We start from the raw sequence: 23,152 nt of genomic DNA, 5'->3' as shown, positions 1-23,152 counted from the left end.
TTTGTCAGCCACTGACTCCATCCCACTCACTGGCAACTGTTTGTAGTTGAACCAGGCTGTTTACAACTTTGATAACAAACTTGACCTGAGATAAGCTAACGACCACATACTTGTGCCATGACGAAGACTGGCAATTTCCACCTTTGTAACATTGTCCGTCTCTGCTTCTGCGTTACTTCCAGACTTGACTATTCTAATGTGCTCCTGACTGGTCTCCTACATGATACTCTGACAACTCTCTGATACTCTACAAATCAGACTCCTATTTATTGACTATAGCTCCGCCTTCAACACCATAATCCCAGCCAAGCTCATATCAAAGCTCCAAAACCTAGGACTTAGCTCTCCACTCTGCAACTGGATCCTCGATTTTCTGACCAACAGACCACAGTCAGTAAGAATGAACAACAACACCTCCTCCACAATAGTCCTCAATACCGGGGCCCCGCAAGGCTGTGTACTTAGCCCCCTACTCTACTCCCTGTACACACACAAGTGCGTGGCAAAACTTGGTTCCAACTCCATCTACAAGTTTGCTGACGATACGACCATAGTAGGCCGGATCTCGAATAACGACGAGTCAGAATACAGGAGGGAGATGGAGAACCTAGTGGAGTGGTGTAGCGACAACAATCTCTCCCTCAATGTCAGCAAAACTAAAGAGCTGGTCATTGACTTCAGGAAGCAAAGTACTGTACACACCCCTGTCAGCATCAATGGGGCCGAGGTGGAGATGGTTAGCAGTTTCAAATTCCTATGGGTGCACATCTCCAAAAATCTGTCCTGGTCCACCCACGTTGATGCTCCCACCAAGAAAGCACACAGCGCCTATACTTCCTCAGGAAACTAAGGAAACCCGGCATGTCCACATTAACCCTTACCAACTTTTACAGATGCACCATAGAAAGCATCCTTTCAGGTTGTATCACAGCCTGGTATGGCAACTGCTCGGCCCAGGACCACAAGAAACTTCAGAGAGTTGTGAATACCGCCCAGTGCATCTGGGCAGTATTCTAACAGTACGAACCTGCCTCCCACCCATTGACTCCATCTACACCTCCCGCTGCCTGGGGAAAGCGGAAAGCATTATCAAAGATCCCTCCCGCCCGGCTTACTCACTCTTCCAACTTCTTCCATCGGGCAGGAGATACAGAAGTCTGAGAACATGCATGAACAGACTCAAAAACAGCTTCTTCTCCACTGTCACCAGACTCCTAAATGACCCTCTTATGGGCTGACCTCATTAACACTACACCCTGTATGCTTCATCCCATGCCGGTGCTTATGTAGTTACATTGTATACCTTGTGTTGCCCTATTATGTATTTTCTTTTCTTCCCTTTTCTTCCCATGTACTTAATGATCTGCTGAGCTGCTCGCAGAAATATACTTTTCACTGTACCTCGTACACGTGACAATAAACAAATCCAATCCAACTCGAGGCCACCCTAACTCTGCTGCCTGTACCCTGACTTGCATCAAATTCTTTTTACCCATCACCCTTGTGCTCACTGGCTTACATTGGCTCCCAGTGAAGCAACGCCTCGATGTTAATGTTCTCACTGTTGTTTTCAAATCTGTGCAAGGCCTTGAGCCTCCAATCACCCCCATCTTCACAACCCTTTGAGATATCCTCTAATTTTGGCCTCTTGATTTTAATCGTTACATTACTGTAAGCCATCAGCTGCCAAAGTCCGAAGCTCTGGAATTTTCTTCCTGAACTTCTCCACCTCTCCACTTCATTTTGCTTTCCTCCTTTAAACCGCTGCTTGAAACCTACCTATTTGACCAACTTTTTACTTGGCTTAATATCAGTCTTTATAATATCCCTGAGAAGTGGGTTGGGACATTTTATTACATTACATTATCAATATAAATACTAGTTATTGCTGTTCACATCATATATATATAAAATAAAAGCTAGATGGTCTCAAATTAAATGTAGCCGCATCTTGCCTGAGATTAACGTTTACTTCAAGTTTGGGCGCAGTAGCCGAATGTTTCTATCTCAGCAAGTTTTGAAATGTTATTTAATAAATGTTTTAATTTGTGACCAATAAAAGTGCTGAATTGTTGTAAAAGCTCAACTGAATTATTAGTGACCTTCAGGGAAACCACCACTCCTACTGGTCTGCTCAACATGCAAATTTAGTCCCACACTCTGAATATAATATACACTGGCTGGCAAGTCCCATTCACATATTAAGAACAAATTAGTGGTCACTTAAATACCCTTCCTTACATCTTAACTTTTCTCACAGCACAATTTTATTCTCCTGCTCTGCCGCCATTATCTTATTTACCTCAAGCCAGAATTATTCAGCTCGACTCAACCACTGGCACAAAACACTGCAATCGAAACACGTCTTGGAATTCTGCACTTTACTCATTCCTAGTCTACCAGATTTAAATAATAATTGAAATATTTTATTAAAAGGTGGAAAATGCAACTGCTGGAAAACAGAAATGCTGGAAATGCATTCAGAAGCTGGAAGGGAAAGGTAGGTTTGCACTTTGAGGGAAATGTTTACTAGAGCTAGAGCGTTGGATTTTGTGGTAATTTGGACAAAGAGTTCCATCCAAAATATTGGTGCGTCATTTGCTTTCGGAAGCTGACTGGCCTAATGTGAAATTGTATATTTTTGTTTTATTTTCATGACCAAAATATCCACTGCAGTAGGGCTTATTTGCTGTAATGAAAAATTGATTTGCATTAGATAACTTAATAAACAGGTTCCATTTAAATAGTGAAACAATGAGCCAGAAAGTAGCTGTGCAAGCTTGCTGTTTTATAGAACTTTGCACAAACCAGCAAGTTTTCTGCAACTAAGAACAAGTTTGCACCGAATTAATGGGAAATGTGCAAACCTGTGCTCATGTTCCACCTGGACAGATCTCACACTGGCTGTGCGTAAATGAACAGATCTGCTTCCTTTAAAAACAGCAGCACTGACAGCAGGAAACCAAGTTTCACTCTGCACCATCCTTTTCAGTCTATGTCATTAAAATGAGGCTGTCCCCCTGTGACTATCGAGAAAGCCCGCTGTCAATCATAGAAAATAAATAAGGTTTTCCTACCTTTGGGCCTGGCATTCCTGAAGATCCTGGAGGCCCTGGTGGTCCCTGATGACCCAGAAACAAAAATGAATTACTTTTGCATGGAAAGAGTGGAAATGTTTTTAGATCAACATCCGTTCGTAGATTATGCAATTTATGAAATCCAAAATGAAAACACAACAATGCAAAACAGAGCTGGCCAGGTGCAGGATAATAATGTCTATGATAAAAGGCATTAAACTAGTAGAACATTGATGAGGATTGTAAGCAATGAGTGGTTATTGTAGTTCACTAATAAGGTGTACCAAGAAGCTTACATTAAAGGCAGGTTATATACTCTACACAGTGCATTAACACTGTTACTGATCTGAACTTCAGCACATCAGACAATTATTTACAATAGCCCAAATTCATAATAATACAGCCATAAGTCATAACAGCACATGCAGTAACCCTCAGGAACCATCTTGTTACCGTCACAGTTAAGGTGGTGATCCTCTGTTGAGAATGCCAAAATTAAAGAAAGAAAATGGAAGGATTAACTTGTAAAAAGGATAATTATTTCTGCAGATAATTCATTTATTTCTGCAAACGGACTTGTACTGAAGACACTCTGTACATTGAATGTATTGCTGAAAGCTGGGTGACTGGTTTTATTTACTTGAGCCAGGAATTTCCTCGGAGCTGCTTCTTTTCCATTGTTCTAACTTGACTGGAAAGGGCACTTGTGAACGTAAACTGGCTTCTGATTCAGAGCTGTGTCCAACTACTGCAGCTCGGATCTTGCTACCTTTTGACCAATAAAACAATTCATGTGTGGGTGCAACAAAGCCCAAGGTGGTAGGTTCACCTCCTTAGTGGCTGATGTCCTGCGGGACCTTTGTTGGCATTTTTGTTGTGAAGGAAAAGGTGATAAGGAGAATTTAGGATTTTGTTTGTAGCAGGTTCTCGATATTCTTCCAAAAGTGACTGAAAATGATGTACAAGCAACTTTCCTTTTGGCCCAAGGGTGAACTTCAAGGCCAACTCCAAGGGGGCACATCCCACAGGAAAGTGACATTACCTTTTCCTATTTCAGATAGATGAGAATTGTGAACCCTACAAATTAGGATAAACTTACTCACAATTCCCAACTGCGGATTCCAGCCCAATAGGAGCAGGCTAACACACATTTGAAGCAATTTTCTCATTGAGCGCTCCTCTCTGTTTAGGGCTGAATTCAAACCCAGAATCAGAAATGAAAGGGCATTGTCTAAAATCAGTGTGACAACTAGGCAGTCATTTTCAACATCTTGTGATTGTGCATTCACATTTCTTCCCCATGCCAGCAATGCAGATTGCACAGGCCAACTAAGGGACCATAGAGCTTTAAAATGTAGATACTCCCATGGGATTTTTCAGATTTTCATTAACTCTTGTTTATTACTGGATAAAATGTGAGGATAGAATGTCCTTAGCATAAACTGTTTTATTGCAGTGTAAAAGCCCACACAGATGGACAGAAGCTTTCAAGATTGTCATGGTAACTGAGACATGAAAACACAGTCCAACATTTTAAAACCAATGGGTTAAAAGCTCTCCACAATAACTCCACTTCAAAATAACAGCGTTTTAAAGTTAAGCAGTATTTGATTAATATATACGTCTGGCAATCTGTGCTCACTGTCCTGGACAATCTGAAAGGACTAGCTGTTCTTAACATCACATCTGGTACCTATATCTATTGCTCTGATATAAGCTCAATGGAAAACAAAGAAGTTTATAATTGCACGATCATTTCTTTTTAGCAAACAGTGTTACAGATATGAAAATAGACCAGTATAGATCTGCTACATATGATGAAAGATGGGAATATTACAAGCAGAAGGTTATAGTCTTTCATGATTCCAATCTAATATTTGCATTCTGAGTTCAGTTTGCCTTTAAAGCTAAATTAATCAAATAAAAGCTTTGAAGATACTGAGATAAAAAAGAACTTTTATATCAACAGATGTCTGAGGCTACAGAAACAAACTGAAGAGCCAGAAATAAAATTGAGATAAAATCGGCGATATTGGGGCCGTGATTCCACAATCTTCCTGTGCTGTCTTGACTATTTTGGCATTGACCTCTGCTCCTGACCTCACCAGAGTATCTGAGTTCAGAGTGGGGGCTAGCTCATTGCACAATTCTGACCTTCATCCACATCAATATGGGGACGCCAGTAGTGTTGTTGGAGGGTGGAGAGAGGGGTTGTAATGCAGGAAGATACAGCTCTGACTAGCCATTTGGGAAGAAGGCAGCATAACTGACAGAAGGTTGCTAGAATGGCGGAAATCGGGCATCTCTATAACGAGGCCAATTCCATTTCTGTTTCTGGTTCCAATGGGTAATGCACCCATGGCATAAAACACATATAACGTAACACTGGTTGGTTCAAAGTTGCCATGTTCACTCAGAGATCTTGGGCGGGATTCTCTCAGCCCGGGGCTGGGCCAGAGAATCCCTGCGATCGGTGCGAATCATCCCACGCTGCCCCAACGCGAATTTCCACAGAGCGTAGAATCGCCGCCATTGGTGCCGGCATGGTTGGCGTGGCGCCGGTCGGGGGCGCTCTACATGGACCCCTCACACCGATTCGGCCGTTGTAAAAAACCCAAGTCCCGCCGGCGCCATTCACACCTGCTCTCAGCTGGTGCGACATCAGCGTGGAAGGGTCCGGGGTCGGCCTGTGGAGGGGTGGGGGGCCGACGATGTGGCCTGGCCCGCGATCGGGGCCCACCAATCGGCGGGGCTGCCTCCTTGGCTGGGGGCCTCCTTCCTTCTGCGCCGGCCCCTGTAGCCCTGCACCATGTTGCGTCGGGGCCGGCACGGAGAAGGAAGCCAACGCGCATGCGCGCATTGGCGCTGGTGCCACTGCGCATGCGGGACCCCGCGGCGCCCAGCTGGTGCCGGAGTCAGCAGCTGGAGCGGCATGGGTTGCTCCAGTGCCATGCTAGCCGCCTGTAGGGGCCAGAATTGCTGATCCTGAGGCCGTGTTGACGCCGTCGAGAAACACAAAGGTGTTTTCGACGGCGTCAACACTCAGCCTCAGGATCACAGAATCCTGCCCCCTAGAAGGTGCTGAATATTAAAATGTCAGGCTGGTCCTTCAGAGGGTATTTTTCTGAGGGTGCGGGAATGAAGCAGAGTAACTGGAGCTTTACTCTCTCTGGCCAAAGCCTGATCTGCTATATGCTATCATTGAGTTCCTGAAGCGAGAGAGTGCTTAATTTCCCTATACTGGCATCCTTCAACTTAACAGCAGAAATAACATACAAAACAGGATTGAAGCATTCCTCCTGAAATGCATGTTGTCCTTTATTTGATACGTATGTAAAAAAAAGCTGTTTTGTGCAAAGTCTTGAGGCAGGAGAGGGTTTGTGCAGCTGCACTCACCTGTAGTGCTTGATGGATATTGCCATTGTAGTCTATTATCTCTGTTACTCCTTGTTCTCCTTTCTGCCCAGGTGGACCCTAAAAGAGCATCATTACAGTCCACAGTCAATTCAAGTCCACAGATGGAAAATGTATAAAAACTGATCAAAGAATACCAAGAAATACAAAACAACTTACTCTGGGTCCCATAGGCCCTGAGTCCCCAGAGACTCCACGGTCACCCTGGAACACAAAATAATTATAATTTGGTTTCACATCTGTGTGCACAAACAGTGCGGACAGGTTAACCCATAGATGCGCTGTTACAATTACAAGAAGTTCTGAATCAGAATGTTGAGTATGACACCATAAGTGTGATGGACACACCAGACGTATTGTATGGTGGGGATTGGGCAGTGACTGCCAAGAAGCAATCCCCATTCACTCAATAAACTAGGGCAGTCAATCTCAATGTGTTTCTGTCTTTGAGCTAAGCTTCATGCCAGCAACTAGTCCACAAAGTTGAACATTTGGATGTCTCTGACTTCAATTATACTTAATACTCTTCAGAATTAGACCACCTCAACATTGAAGATAACAGAAATCTGGCCAGTTTGGTTAATTCTTAAATTTTGGCAATTCATTTGCACATATAGGGACAATATATAAACGCACACTCTATACATATATATATATATATTCTAGAACATATGCAATCAGATTACAGACTTCAAATCACTTCCACATATATATTATGTTACAGTATATATGCTGTGACAGGTGTGATTTATTCATTTAATGTATTACATCATGATGGCATCTATGCTGGAGGAATAGTGGCTATGATGATCACTTCCAGTTTATCAATTGACACTCAGCAATTTGAATTGAGAATTAACACAGGAACATGAATTGGTTGTGCTATCTACAACAAAACCTCAAGGTTAAGAATGTCAAAGTTACAAACTCTCTAGTCTGCCAAATACAAAATGTATCTTAATCAAATACCACTCAGGATGGATTTATATTGCATTATGTTCCTGTCTGGTATTACATTTTAATTATCTGAATACATGGGGGGGCGGAGGGCGTGGGGATCTTCGACCTCCATTTAAAATGGAAAGGGTATCAGCAAGGTTTTTGTGCTGCCTTCCCACAGTCAACATCGATAGGCCACAACCATGGAGAGGCCTCATTTAAATGCTGTCAATATGCTCTAGATGCCAAATGGTCACTTCTCTGAAACATGCTGGGTGTGAGGATGGAATTATTGGGGGGAGGGGGGAAGGGGGGGGGGGCGGACGGTGATGGAAAGAGTGACAAATCCTGGCATGGAGTATGTTTGGACCAAAAGCATCTGGAGGTGTGTCTGTAGATTCAGGAGGGTGCACATATGTTTCTCAAAAATAAAGCATTAAAATCTCTTTGACTGCTTTGTTCTTGGCTTTTAATTACTGTCTCAAAGTGTTGCTGATTTGACCACTCAGCCCTTGATACGAATAAGTGGATTATGTGCTGCGCATACTTGCCCCATTTTACCTGAAAGTCCAACCGAGGTCTTTCAACTGGTTACGGGTATTTGCATATTTAAGCAGCTACCTGCTAGTTTCAGAGGGGTGCGATGCCGGCCCATCCATAGGCCCATCTGAAAATAAAATCAGGTGGGTCCTGGATCTCAATGGGGTGACCAAAATGTCCTCTCTCACAGTCCCCATCTTCCCCCACTGCTATAGTTCCTTTTCCTGGATGAAAAAAAAAGTGACCAACAGTCGAAACTCATTTCTTTGTGTTTAACAGTACAGTCAGTGCAATGGTATAATACCCACACTGTCCATTATCAAATTGACTTCACAAACATGTTTCTGTGAAGTATTATTTACTGAACCTTTTGTTTTCAAACAAAAATCATGATGCAGTCACATAAATCTCATTGAAGTACGATTTGTTCATGACATCTCTTGATGAAAATTATGGGCAACATTTATTGCTTCTCCTTTGGCGAGTTTGGTGGTGAAGGGAATTTAATTGGAGGGGAGGGTAGTGGGTAGAGACCAACTTTGACCTATTTATGTCCGGGGCATAAAGGTTCATGGATGGTCTTCCCACCCCGACACCAATTAATGCCCATTAAGGGCCTTCTCCCACCATCCCTGGTATTCACTCAGCAGCGGGCAGGATGTTGAAATGTCAGGAGCATGAAAAGTAAATCCTGTCGAGCTGCTTGTGGGCTTCCATGGGGGTCCCTTCTCAAAAGTACTCAGTGCCTGATTAAAGGGTCCAGGCATCAGAAAGGCGGAGGGAGGGAGGTGTCCTGAGAGCCATCCCCTTGGACTTGCTGGCACACCTTCCCTTTTCCCCCCTGAAGCATGGCGCAGAAAGAAAGTTCAAGGTCATCCAAACTTTGGTTTCGGTGTCCAAACCCACACAAAGTTCTGGTCATCCATCATTCCTGTGCTCACTGTTAAGCAAAACCTTGGGCGCAATTCTCCGGAAAGGTTTCTAAGTGTTCTAGCGAGCAGGAACTGCCGCAAGCTTACCGTTGCTCGTCCCAGAGAGACTGGCAAGACAATTCAACATGAATTGGTCTACTTAATGAGGCCTCACAGACTTCTCGCTGCAAATGAAGGCTCACCAACTGATTTGCCGGCACCACGCTCGCCAACCCCCCACTAACAAAGTTGAGCAGCACCTAAGCTGCACTTGCTCAGTCAACCCCAGCCAGCTCGCAACAATGGTGCCAGGAGACCGACCTCAAGATTCGGGGATGCAGACCTGGGAAGGCTCCTAGATGCAGTGGAGGCCAGGAGAGACATCATGTTCCCCCAAGGGTGCAGGAGGGTCAGCTGTAGGGCAGCCAGTGCTGTTTGGGACCAAGTGGAGGTGGCTGTGAACTCGGGGATGTGACCAGGAGCACTGGCCTCCAGTGCAGGAAAAAGTTCAACGACCTACACTGGGCAGCACGCTCCCCCCCCACCGAGACCTTCCGCCCCCACGGGAGCACCCATCCCCAATTCCCCATCTGATCCCCAACCCTCCCTCCAACACCCCCTCCCCTTTCAATCCCCAACCCTTCCTTCAGACCCTCCCTTCCACTCTTTGAACCTTGCGTGTGGCTAACGATGCAATCTCTGTGTCTCCTCAGGAAAAGCTCTCCCACAATTGCCATTCCCTGAGTATTCCAGATTTCAATTGCTTCACGAGTGGTGGCTCGTACCTTCAGCCACCTTAGTTCCACAGTCTCAGATTCAAGTCCAGAAACATTCCCACCTCACTTCCCTCCTTTGATATACTCCTTAAAACCTACCTCTGACTAAGCTTTTAGTCTTTTCCCCTAATATTGCCTGAAGTAGTTTGGTGCCAAAGTTTACTTTAAAAGCTCCTGTGAAGTCCCTTGGGACATTTATTACATTAAAAGTGCTATGTAAACGCAAGTGGTTATCGGAAAAAATTGCAGTTAAGGTTATGAAAGAAACATCACAGAATGAAGACAGATTGCTTAGAGTATCAAAATATCAAAGAACATTTTGGAATTAAGCATTGTAAGAGAAATGAAAGATAAAATCAAAATTTTTTTAGTTTTTGAGAAAAAAAAGCAAACCAAAGGATGGAGTTGAGCCATTTAAAGTACGATTGATGTATTTCAGGTAACTATGATGGACAGGTTGAAGAAGTGTTCAATAAGTTTGCTGCCTCTGCTTTTGCCAAGCTGGAGACAGGTAACTTATCTGCTCTGGAAAAAATGCTACAGAGCTAAGTTGTGATAACATTTACATCACCACCAGGATGGCGAGCAAACAACAATGCAAATTTAAAGCAAGTATGTTCCGGGACTTGGGGAGTTGCACCTGAGGATGTTTAAGGAAAGGGAACAAATTCCCAAACTCTGGAATGAACCCTCCAGAAATCATTGAATGTTGGAGAGGTGCCTGGTGACAGCAAAATGCAGATGGTACCTTTATTCCCTGAAAAGGTAACAAATGTGACCCAGGAAACTCAGAAACCTGTGAGTTTGACACTTAACGTGCGTAAAATTATGGAAATTATGATTAATAGAACATAGAACATGCAGTGCAGGAGGCCATTCGGCCCATCGACTCTGCACCGACCCACTTAAACCCTCACTTTCATCCTATCCCCATAACCCAATAACCCCTCCTAACCTTTTTGGACACTAAGGGCAATTTAGCATGGCTAATCGAACTAACCTGCACGTCTTTGGACTGTGGGAGGAAACCGGAGCACCCGGAGGAAACCCACGCAGACACGGCGGAGAAGGTACAGCCTCCGCACAGACAGTGACCCAGTGCGGAATCGAACCTGGGACCCTGGCGCTGTGAAGCCACAGTGCTAGCCACTTGTGCTACCGTGCTGCCCAGGTAACTTATTTGCTCTGGAAATAAGATCATATCATGGAGCATCTGGATAGATATAACATTATACAGGTAGAGTACCTCCAATCCAGCAACTATAGGACCAGTCCGTGGCGGATTTTGGAATTGCCAGTTTTTGGGAAAAAACCCAGAATGCTTTCTTTAAATTGAAATACCTTAATTCAGTGAATAGGCGACTCAGGAAAACCAATCAATATGAATGCAAATTACTTTAGGTTAATAGCCACGTCACTGTTTCCAAGATGGCATCCGATGCCCATGGAACAGCGCCCATGAGAGGCTTTTGGGAATCAAGTGCAGCATTTGAATTTAAACCTGTGTGTGCTTCCATTTGGGTGGCCTTGATGGCATTGAAACTTAATACAGATACCCTGCACAGTAGCAAGAATAGGCATAAGTCCTGCTCCCAAGGGAGTCCCTGACGGGAGCGGGAATACCATCAGGGTTCTGGGGAATGTCCTGTGGGGGAGTTTGGTGTGGGACTGTTCAATAGTTATCAGTAGCTCAAAGTGGCTTTAATGCTTCTAACTTTTTGTTTGGGTAACTATTGATACAACACAGCCGGAACCATCCGTAGTTTGCGACTGAGATCGCATTTTTGGTAGGTTACCTTGCAATGCAGGGCATTTATGCAGGGGAAGCTCGGACTTCTAAGCGATTGGTGGGGAGGGGGGTGATTGATGTTCCACAACGCATCTTTGTAGAGTCCACCAGAGACACTGCCCTGGAGCTCTGAAGTTACAATGCTATATGTATGGGAAATTGAAAAAGTAGATCTGGGAGACTTGATTGACAACAACCTGAAGCTTTTGCGACAATACTAAGTGGCATGGGAGTAAAGCAAATCAGATGTTGAGAAGCATTAAAAGGCCAGTATTGAGCTGCAAAGGTGAGGTAATCCTTCCGCTCTGTAAATTACTGGAGAAAATGTACGTGGAATACTGTACAACAGTTTTGCTTGCTGCAGTGGACAAAGGATATTGCAAAGATCGAGAGGATATACAAACGGGCAACCAGAAAGATTGAGGGGTTGGAGGGGGGGAACTGGATTACAAAGAGCGATTTCTTAGGCCAAGCATGTTCTCACTGGAACAGAGAACGTTGAGGGTTGATGTGATTGTTGAATTTCAAATTCAAAATGGACTAAAATAATCTGGATCACAGCAAATTGTTTCAAATTTTCCTGCAGAATCGAACCACAGGACATGTCCAGTGCTTGAATGGGGGTAAATTTAAAAGATAAAATTTAACATTTTGGGTTGGTATATGTGTAATCTGAGCCATGAAATTCGGTAACCAGTGTGTCTGAAAGAAACATGTGACATTGAGCCTTTGGCTCCCAAAGCTTATATGACTAAGTTGTCCTCACCACATGTCTGGGTCTGTAGTAGACTAATTGATAGAGATTGATTGGCCTGATTCATCATCAACTTCATCATTGTTTTGGCATGCAATGCTGGGATGATAGGCAAACCAGATGGCCTTTCATGCTTTTTCATTTAGCAATTCTTACGCTCTTTTTAGTTGCAATATCAGTTTGCAGTATTTGATGGCCCTTTTATTTTGTTTTCTTTATTGGAAAGGCACAGGCATGACATTATTTTGGCAATGGGTCCCTCTGGATGAAAAAAATCAGAGAAAATTGTGGCTATGGGAGAAAAGACAATCGCAATGTTCCACTTGAGAATTAGATTCATAGCCTCCAGGAACGCGACTGACTTGCTACCTGCTCCATTGTTGAGGCAGCTGTAAAATACCATGGACTTGTGACTGAGATTTGCAGCCACCCTATTAATATAAATGAAACCCTGCCAAAACAAATATCACCCAGGGAGTGGGGGGAGGGGGGAACCAAACAAATGTGCCAGAATGTCTCAATAACAATGAAAAGTATGAATGCTTGTGGGGCACAGAGATGAGGAAAGTACACAACTTACTTCATAAATGGAAGATATTAAATAAACTTCAGTGTGTGCTTCTTTGATGAGTTCCACATGCACCACATGCAAAAAACAACTGTGTCCTTCAGAGTCCACTGTAAGCATGATGGATGAGTGAGCCCGAAGGAGTAAAATCTTTCACCTTTATCAATAAATAATGGCTTACATTTCTGAGGTTTAATTAAGCACCCCCCCTTTTTTTTAACCTGAAACAAGCAGATAATTTGGGGTAATGATTTATCTCTGTCTATTTGCACAGTGATTCCAGTAAATGTTTTGAACGTGAGGTGCTTGTGCAGAACTGGACTGAGTCAGACACTTGTTCTGTTGCAATGATCTTCCAGATGGAAGAGGGAACTGTTCAAGAAGTAGTTGAATGCTGTAATAGGGAACATAGGACGCCATAGAGATTGTCCATTCAGCTGCCTATTTTCTAGCCACCCCCATTATCTTAACCTTGAACTCCTAGGTATGTTTAGTTTAGTTTCCCTTTCTTACCATGCACTCTGCAAGCTTGGCTCACCAATGAGGTCCAAGTCCTCCTTCCCTTGATCACCTATTTCCATTACTCTGCTGACTGCTTAATGACCTTTCCTGGCTGCCATGCAAGCTGGCATGTATTCTCTCCTCAGGAGCTTTCTCAGTACTCTCACATCTGTTGTCACAAACACCTGGAAAGGGTGCAAAGGAGATTTACCAGGATGCTACCTGGTTTGCAGGATAGGTCTTATGAGGAAAGGTTGAGGGAGCTAGGGCTTTTCTCTTTGGAACGGAGGAGGATGAGAGGTGACTTACTAGAGGTATTTAAGATGACGAGGGGGATAGATAGAGTGGACGTTCAGAGGCTATTTCCTCGGGTGGATGTAGCTGTTACAAGGGGGCATAACTATAAGGTTCGGGATGGAGATATAAGAGGGATGTCCGAGGTAGGTTCTTTACTCAGAAAGTGGTTATGGTGTGGAATGGACTGCCTGCTGTGATAGTGGAGTCGGACACTTTAGGAACTTTCAAGCGGTTATTGGATAGGCACATGGAGCACACCAGAATGACAGGGAGTGGGATAGCTTGATCTTGGTTTCGGACAAAACGCGGCACAACATCGAGGGCCGAAGGGCCTGTTCTGTGCTGTACTGTTCTATATTCTATGTTAAACCATCCCCCCTACAATCTTCTGTCCATGAAAATCACTGCCCCTTCATTAACTTATCTTTCCTCGCTAAATGTTTTTTTTTCCAAATCTGCCCATTTCTCTTGCAACTGACTAAACTCCTCCAAACAGGTATCTACCAATCCCAGAGCACGAAATGGCCTCAAGCAAAGTCATAAGTAATGTTCACTGTGGCTGTAACTGTGGTTCATTATCCTTCCTCATCTTCCTCGGCCTCTCTGTAATCTTTGACATGCTTCCCACTCTATCCTCCTACAACCTCTGGCCTGTTGTCCAACTTCATATTACTGCCTTCACTTGGATATATTCCCATCTATCTAGTCTTGACCACAGCACCGTTACCAATTATTTTCCCAACCCCACACTCAGGAGCCATTCCTCCTGAAGTCTCCCTTTTCCCTTATCTGTCTGCTGACTCTTGTGACATTGTCCTCAGGCAAATGTACATTTCCCTATGTGTGTGCGATGATATTTTTCACATCCACCCATTAATTGTGCACTGTCTGTATGCTGTCTGATTGCTTCAGTGATGCTGTGTCATGGATAAGTTACAATTTTCTCCAGTTAAACATTGAGAAGTACTGTGACTTCCATTAAAACTCTGTTCTTTCTATCAATATTCCCCTTGCCTCTATCTCAGGTTCAACCAGACTATTTGCAAACTTTTTATATTGTCCTGAGCTGCTAACCCAACAGAGATAGCCTCTTTTCCCTCCATAACATTGTCTACCTCCATCCCACCTAATCCAGTCCCTGCACTTCATCTCTAGAGATCCTCTCCTCTTCCTTATCAACATGCTGCTCTGGAAACATAATGGATAAACAAGGGTTCAGCTTCCATATGTAAGCTACTGATACCCAGCTCTACCTATCACTACTTCTCTCAACCTCTCCTCCATTGCTCCTTGTACCATGTGGCAATATCCAGTCTTGAAAGACCTACTTAGCATGAGAAGTTGAAACCATCATCTTTGGACTCTACCACAAATTCTGTACTTTCATCACTGACCCGATCCCTTTCACTATCGCAGGCTGGAGGAGACAGCCTACTCCATCTCTTTATCTTTATTCTTTCATGGGCTGTGAATGTCGCTGTCAGGACCTGCATTATTGTTCATCCCTCATTGCCCATGAGAAGGTGCTTTTTGGACCCCTGCAGTCCATTTGGTGCAGAGGCACCCACAGTGCTGTTGGGAAGGGAGTTCCAGGATTTTGATCCAGTGACAGTGAAGAAATGGCAATATAATTCCAAGTCAGGATGGTGTGTGCCTTGGAGGGAAACTTGCAGATTGCGGTGTTCCTTTGTGCAGGCTGCCTTTGTCCCTTTCGGTAGTAGAGGTCAAAAATTTGGAAGGTGTTTGCAAAGAGGCCTTGGTGAGTTGCTGCAGTAAATCTTGTAGATGGTACACAGTGCTGCCGCTGTGTATCGGTGGTGAAGGGAGTGAATGTTTAAGTTGGTGGATGGGGTGCCAGTCAAGCGGACTGCTCTGTCCTGGATGGTGCCAAGCTTCTTGACTGTTGTGCAAGCTTCACTCATCCAGGCAAGTGGGAGCATTTCATCACACTCCTGGCTTGTGCTTTGTAGATGGTGGCAAACATTTGGGAGTCAGGGGGTGAGTTACTTGCTACAGAATTCCCAGCCCCTGATCTTCTCTTTCAGTCATAGTATTTATAAAGTCTTTTGCTACCTTACTGTATTGTGATTGGTAGCACTACTGTATGTAACATGCATTACTTGATGAAGAAGGCTCAAAGTTATCCAGAGGTATTGAAAGGTTTATTGAGTAACAGAATGTAACAACTGCGTGAGTTCTTACTTCAAGATCAATACCAGTAGAAAGGTTACAACATTTATATACAGTAGCTATGTCTGACCACTGAACTAAATCTATGCCCCTGCTCTCGTCACCGTCTAATCACCAAAAGAGGCAGAGAGCCGCTTGCGTCTGCTTTTATACACGCCAGTGCTGCCCCCCAGTGATCTTTCAATTTCCAATTAACCCCTTATGTACATACCCATGTAAAGATCACTACATAAAGCTGGTCCAGTCCAGTTTCTAATCAATGGTAACTTTCAGGATGTTGTCAGCAGATAGATTCAGCGATGGTAATGTAATTAAATGTCAAGGAGAGATGGTGAGATTCTCTCTTGTCGGAGATGGTCATTGCCTGACCACTGCCTGTGGTGCAAATATTACTTGTCACTTATCAGCCCACACCTGAATATTGTCCAGTCCTTGCTGCGTATTAGCACGACTTCTTCAGTATCTGAGGAGTGGCGAATGGTGCTGAACATTGTACAGTCATCAGTGAACATCCCCACTCCTGATCTTATGATGGAGGGAAAGTCATTGATGAAGCAGCTGGAGATGGTTGTGCCTAGGGCAATACCCTGAGGAACTCCTGCAGTGATGTTCTGGGGTCTGGGATGAGTGGCCTCCAAAAGTCACAACCATCTTCCTTTGTGCCAGGTATGACTGCAACCAATGGAAAGTTGATTCCCGTTGACTTTAATTTTTCCAGGGCTCCTTGATGCCAAACTCTGTCAACCGCTGTTGATACGTCAAGGGCAGTCACTCTCACCTCCTGCATTGTCTATCTTCCATTGACTGCTGCAAGTTTAATCTATGCCTTTGTTATGTTCAGACTTGACTATTCCACTGTTCTGTTTGGTATCCCATCTTCCATGTTCTGTTAACCTTAGTTCATCCAAAGCTCTGCTTTCCCTATCCCAATCCAAACCAGTCCCACTTATCTATCTTACTGCCCTTGCTGATCTAAATAGTTTCTCAGTATGTGGCATTGATTTGTTTAACATAATGTGGGCTAAATTGGACATCCCACAGAAATGGGCACCAGGTTTGAGATGCTCAATTGACCTGTGTCCCCTGGATGTAATGCAGACAGGGCAACATCTTTGTGCTACCTGCTCATTTGCATGATTTCTGTATGTAGCCAGTGCTAAATATGTTACTGTTTTGCTGCATCTATCAACAGGGAGCTCCAAACTTACATGATAGAATTATATAAAGCATTGCTTAATGATAGCTTGCATCATTAGGAGGTGGGTAGGGATTCTCCCCTACCCGGCGGGGCAGGGGGGTCCCGGTGTGATGGAGTGGCGTGGACCACTCCGGCGTCAGGCCGCCCCAAAGGTGTGGAAGTCTCCGCACCTTTAGGGGCCAGGCCCTAACAGTGAGGGGCTAGGCCCGCGCCAGAGTGGTTGCCGCTCCACTGGCTGGCGTGGAAGGCCTTTGGCGCCACGCCAGCCGGGGCCGAAGGGACTTCGCCGACTGGCGGAAGTCCGCGCATGCGCCGGAGCGTAGGCGGCTGCTGAAGTCATCCCCACGCATGCGCAGGGGAGGGGGGTCACTTGCGCCTCCGCCATGGTGAAGACTAGGATGAAGGCGGAAGGAAAAGAGTGCCCCCACGGCACAGGCCCGCCCGCCAATCGGTGGGCCCCGATCGCGGGCCAGGCCACCGTGGGGGCATCCCCCGGGGCCAGATCGCCCCGCGCCCCCCTCCAGGACCCCGGAGCCCGCCCGCGCCGCCTGCTCCCGCCGGTAAGGTAGATGGTTTGATCCACGTCGGCGGGAGAAGCATGACAGCGGCAGGACTTTGGCCCATCGCGGGCTGGAGAATCGCCGGGGGGGGAGCACGCCAACCGGTACGGAGCGATTCCCGCCCCCGCTGAATCTCTGGTGCTGGAGAATTCGGGACACGGCGGGGCGGGATTGATGCAGGCCCCCAGCGATTCTCCGACCTGGCGGGGGGTCGGAGAATCCCGCCCATGGTGAAATGTGGCTACTGCAGATGCTGGGAGTTTTGTGGGAGCTAAATCTGACCTTGAAAAAAGGTAAGAAAGGCTCAATATGGAAGAGAGCAGCCATCCATGTTTTTTGAGGCTTGGTGGCGAAAGTGGAAAGAAGGAGACGTGTCACGTATCTGCAGGGGCCAGTAGTCCTTAAAGACACATACTGAAAGGGTAGTCGGAGCAGACAGCCATGGATGTCAATGCAAGCAGTCTAACCCCGTGGACCTGAACACAGTGAGGCAAAAAGTTGTGATCGCACACGGGCTGTCCAGGTCAGTGATTGCATCTTCGACTGCCATAACCCACCAATTGCTTCAGGCACTGTTCAAATCACCACACCCACATTGCCCACAACCTCTATCCATCTGGACGCATACCTTTTTTAGAAAATATTTTTATTCTCCTTTTTCACATTTTCTCCCGAATTTACACCCACCAACAATAAACAATAATCGGCAACAGATATGTCAATCCCCATATCAATGACAACGATCCCATCCTCCCACCAACCCCCAAACATCAGCCCGCATGTTTACATAAACAAATGACAAAAAGGAATCAGGGATTACCCATTGTCATCCTTAATATATACAGCCCCCACTTCCCCCCAACCCTCCCACCCATCCCCCCCAACTAATGTTCGATGTTATCCAGTTCTTGAAAGTGCATAATAAATAGTGCCCATGACTTGTAGAACCCCTCCAAGCTTCCCCTCAGTTCAAACTTAACCTTCTCAAGGGCCAAGTATTCCAACAGGTCCCCCGCCACGCCAGGGCGCAGGGTGGAGAGGCCGCTCTCCATCCCAGCAGGATCCGCCTTCGGGCGATCAACGAGGCGAAGGCTATGATATCTGCCTCCGCACCCGTTTCCAACCCTGGCTGGTCCGACACCCCGAATATGGCCTCCCGGGGACCCGGGTCCAGCTTCACATGCACCACCTTGGAAATTACCCTAAAAACCTTCCAGTACTCCTCTAGCTTTGGACAGGACCAAAACATATGAACGTGATTAGCGCCGCCCCCCCCACAACGCTCACACACATCTTCTACTCCTTCAAAGAATCGGCTCATCCTCGCCCTCGTGAGGTGCGCTCTACATACCACCTTCAGCTGTATCAGCCCCAACCTCGCACATGAGGTGGAGGCATTTACTCTCCGGAGCACCTCACACCAGACCCCCTCCTCTATAACCTCTCCCTACTCTTCCTCACACTTCGCTTTGATCCCTTCCAGTGGTGCCTTTTCCTCCTCCAAAATAGCTCCGTACACCGCTGACACTACCCCCTTCTCCAGTCCCCCTGTCCTCAGCACCTCCTCCAGCAATGTGGAGGCCGGTTCCTCCGGGAAGCTCGGTATCTCCTTCCTGGCAAAGTCCCGAACCTGCATGTACCTAAACATTTCTCCCTGCTCCAGCCCATACTTCGCTTCCAACTCCCTCAATCCTGCAAACCGACCCCTAAGAAACAAATCTTTTAGCATCTTAATCCACTTCTCTTCCCATTTCCGAAAATTTCCATCCCACTTCCCTGGCTCAAATCTGTGGTTTCCCCCGAATCGGCATTTCCCTTGACCCTGCCCCCAACCAGAAATGTTGCCGAAACTGCCTCCAGATCTTCAATGAAGCTACTATTACCGGACTCCTTGAGTATTTCCCCGGAGCTAACGGGAGCGGCGCTGTTGCTAGTGCTTTCAATCCCGACTCCCTGCACAAACTCTCCTCCATTCTGACCCATTGGGAATCAATCCCTCTGACCCAGCCCGGCACCTTCTCCACATTCGCCGCCCAGTAGTAGTACATCAGGTTCGGGAGTCCCAAACCCCCTGCAGCAGCACCTTTCTCACTCTGGCCACCTTCCTTCCCCACATGAACGAGGTAATCCTTCCCTCAATCTCCCTGAGAAAAGCCTTTGGCAGGAAAATCGGCAGGCATTGAAAAATAAACAGAAATCGCGGCAACACATTCATCTTAACCGCCTGCACCCGACCCGCCAGTGACAGAGGGAGACCATCCCACCTCGCCAGGTCGGTTTTCACTCTCCCCACCAAACTAGTGATGTTGTACCTGCGAAGCCTCCCCCACCCCTGCCCCCACCCCCGGCCGAGACACCACAAAATACTCACTCTTGTCCAGGTTCAGCTTGCACCCCGAGAAAGACCCAAATACTCGCAGTAGCTCCAATATTCCTTCTATCGACGCACTCGGCTCCGACACATACAGCAGCAAGTCGTCGGCATACAAGGACACCCTATGCTCTATCCCCCCCCCCCCCCCGCACTATTCCTTTCCATGCTTACAAACTTCTTAATTTGATGGCCAACGGCTCAATCGCAAGCGCAAACAGCAGGGAGGACATAGGACATCCCTGCCTCGTCCCACGATGGAGAGAAAAGTATCTTGAGCTGATATTGTTTGTGCGGACACTCGCCCTCGGCTCCTTGTATAGTAGCTTTACCCAGTTCACAAATCTTGGTCCAATCCCAAACCGCTCCAGAACTGCCATCTGGTACCCCCATTCTACCCGGTCAAAGGCCTTCTCGGCGTCCAATGCCACAACCACCTCTGTTTCCTTCCCTTCCGCCGGTGCCATAACGACGTTCAAAACCCTCCTGCCTCCCTTTCACAAACTCCATCTGATCCTCACCTATCACCTTCGGGAGGCACTCCTCCAGCCTACCCGCCAGTACCTTCGCCAATACTTTTGCGTCCACATTCAGAAGCGATATAGGCCTATACGACCCACACTCTGTCGGATCCTTATCGTTTTTTAGCAACAGTGAAATCGATGCTTGCCCCAAGGTTTGTGGCAGCACCCCCTTCCCTATCGCCTCTTCAAACATCCCCACCATCAGGGGTGCCAGCTTATCCTTGAGTTTTTTTATAATGTTCCACCGGAAACCCATCCGGCCGTGCCACCTTCTGCGACTGCATCCTCCCAATCGCATCCTTTATCTCCTGCTCCACTATTGCTCCTTCCAATGTAGCCCTGTCCCCCTCCCCTAACCTCGGGTACTCCAACCCATCTAGAAATTCCTGCATCTCACGGTCTGCCCCGGGTGGCTCTGATCTGTACAACCTCTCATAAAACTCGTCAAAAACCTTGTTAATCCACTCCGGAGCCACCACCAACTTCCCTGCCCTATCCCTCATCTGAAGAATTTCCCTTGCCGCTGCCTGCCTCAGCAGGAGCTGACCTGCTAACATACATATCTCCACACTCATAAACTGCACCCCTTGCTCGTCTCAGTTGGCGCACCGCCTTCCTGGTGGATAGTCGGTTGAAGCTTGCCTGTAGTTCCTTCCTCTTTTCCAGCTTCGCTGGGTCCCCATCTTCTGCATATCTCCTATCTGCCTCCAACATCTCATCTATTAGCCTCTGCCACTCCAACCTCTCCTCTTTGTCCACCCTGGCCTTAAACAAAATTACCTCACCCGTCACCACCGCCTTTAGAGCCTCCCAGACCACTGCCTTCGACACCTCACCCGTACAGTTGAATCTTACATATTCCTTAATTACCTTTTCAATTTTCTCACAGAACACTTGGTTCCCCAAAAGCCCCACATCCAGTTTCCACCCCGGCCTCTGCGCTACCCCCTTCTCCAGCACAATATCCACCCAATGCGGAGTGTGATCTGACACTGCAATTGCCGAGTATTCCGACCCCTTGACTCCAGCCAGCAAAGCCTTTCCCACCACAAAAAAGTCGATCCGCGAGTATACCCTATGGACTGCTGAGAAGAACGAGTACTCCCGTTCCCTTGGGTGCAGGAACCTCCAAGGGTCCACCCCTCCCATTTCCACCATTAGCCCAGCTAGCACCTTCGCCCCCCCCCCCCCCCGGCCCCCCCCCCCCCCCCCCCCCCCCCCCCCCCCCCCCGATGGGAACAGCAAGCGCGGCCGTGATCTGTCCAACCTTGGCTCCTGCACCAAGTTCCAGTCCCCCCCCACTATCAGTTCGTGTGTGTCCAAGTCGGGAATGGCCCCAAACACCTTCTTCGCGAATCCCACGTTGTCCAAATTGGGACCGTATACACTTACCAGCGCCACTAACCTCCCCTCCAGCGCCCCTGTCACAATCACATATCTACCCCCCGATCTGCCACCACCTTCTCCATCTGGAAGCGTACTCTTTTGCTGACCATTACCGCCAAATCCAGAGTGAAACACCTGACTAACCCAGTCCTTTTTAAGTCTCACCTGGTCCTTCACCCTCAAGTGAGTCTCCTGCAGCATTGCCACATCGGCTTTCAAACTTTTAAGATGTGCAAGCACCCTTGACCTCTTGACCAGACCTCCTAACCCCCTCACGTTCCACGTGACTATCCTAACTGGGGGTCTCTCACCACCCCCCCCACCCTTCTTATCCACCATCATCATACCACCGGGCCCTGCCCCATGAGCCTGACCCACCCATGTCCATTATTAACATCGAACCCCTTCCTCCCCTCCCAAGGACCCCCTTACATTTCTTCCTGAAACAACGTCTCCCAACATCCATCCCTTCCCCCCCTCTCGTTCTCCTCGTAGGCCCATTGAAGCCTGCTATCCAGGCTCCAACGTCCGCAGCCCTCCTTTCACCTCACCTCCGTTCACTAGCTGACTTTAGTTAGCTAGCCCGGGTGGCTCCCCCGCCAAGATATATCGTCCCTTTCCACCCAGTCCCAGAGAAAGAAAGAAAAAAACACAAAACCAACAATCCAACCCCTACAATTCGCTAACATAACATTTAACCGTCGCAATGCAGAGAGAAGTAAATTACAATACACATCAGTAAAAAAAAAGTTACAGCATTTATACATTTTCCAGCTGCTCAAATACAGTCCACAGTCTCTCTTCCAGTTCAGCCCCTCGCGTCTGTCCCAAGCCTTCTGTCCTCACGAACGCCTCAGCCGCCTCCGCTGACTCAAAATAAAAGTCTTTGGCGTTATACGTTACCCTCAGCTTTGCTGGGTACACCATACCAAATCGCACCCCCTTCTTGTACAATCCCGCCTTCACTTGCCCAAACGCCGCTCGTCTTTTTTGCCAACTCCATTGTCAAGACCTGGTAGATCCGAACCACAGTACCATCACACAGCACCTCACGCTTCTGCTTCGCTCAGCTTAATACCTTCTCCTTCATGCAGAACTTATGGAAGCAGATAATTACTGATCTTGGCGGTTCGTTCACTTTGGGTTTCGGCCTTAATGACCGATGAGCTCGGCCTAGTTCATACCGGGAGGGGTTCTCACCCTCCCCCATCAGCTCCGCAACTTCTTAGCGAAGTATTGTGTTGGCCTTGGGCTCTCTGTCCCTTCGGGCAACCCCACAATTCTCAGATTGTGCCGCCTTGAGCGGTTCTCCAAGTCTTCGAGCTTTGCTCGGAGTCCTCTGTTGACCTCCACCACC

At 46.9% G+C, this 23,152-nt stretch overlaps 1 protein-coding gene across 5 annotated transcripts in view; it reads right to left on the bottom strand.

The window, feature by feature from the left end:
• Positions 1 to 23,152, bottom strand: part of LOC119963079 (collagen alpha-1(XXV) chain) — an 816,994-nt gene that overhangs the window by 104,204 nt on the left and 689,638 nt on the right. For all 5 annotated transcript variants that reach the window (XM_038791652.1, XM_038791653.1, XM_038791655.1 and 2 more), the window contains exons 21-24: positions 6,651 to 6,695; positions 6,474 to 6,551; positions 3,531 to 3,554; positions 3,078 to 3,122 (exon numbers count right to left, since the gene is read on the bottom strand). In XM_038791652.1, coding sequence (XP_038647580.1) covers positions 3,078 to 3,122; positions 3,531 to 3,554; positions 6,474 to 6,551; positions 6,651 to 6,695 — 192 coding nt within the window. The remainder of the gene's footprint in view (positions 1 to 3,077; positions 3,123 to 3,530; positions 3,555 to 6,473; positions 6,552 to 6,650; positions 6,696 to 23,152) is intronic.

This window comes from Scyliorhinus canicula, chromosome 3, assembly GCF_902713615.1.
Source record: "Scyliorhinus canicula chromosome 3, sScyCan1.1, whole genome shotgun sequence".
In the NCBI taxonomy this organism is placed as follows: Eukaryota; Metazoa; Chordata; class Chondrichthyes; order Carcharhiniformes; family Scyliorhinidae; genus Scyliorhinus; species Scyliorhinus canicula.
Note: the sequence above shows the minus strand (reverse complement) of the source record. Positions and strands in the feature narration are given on the sequence as shown.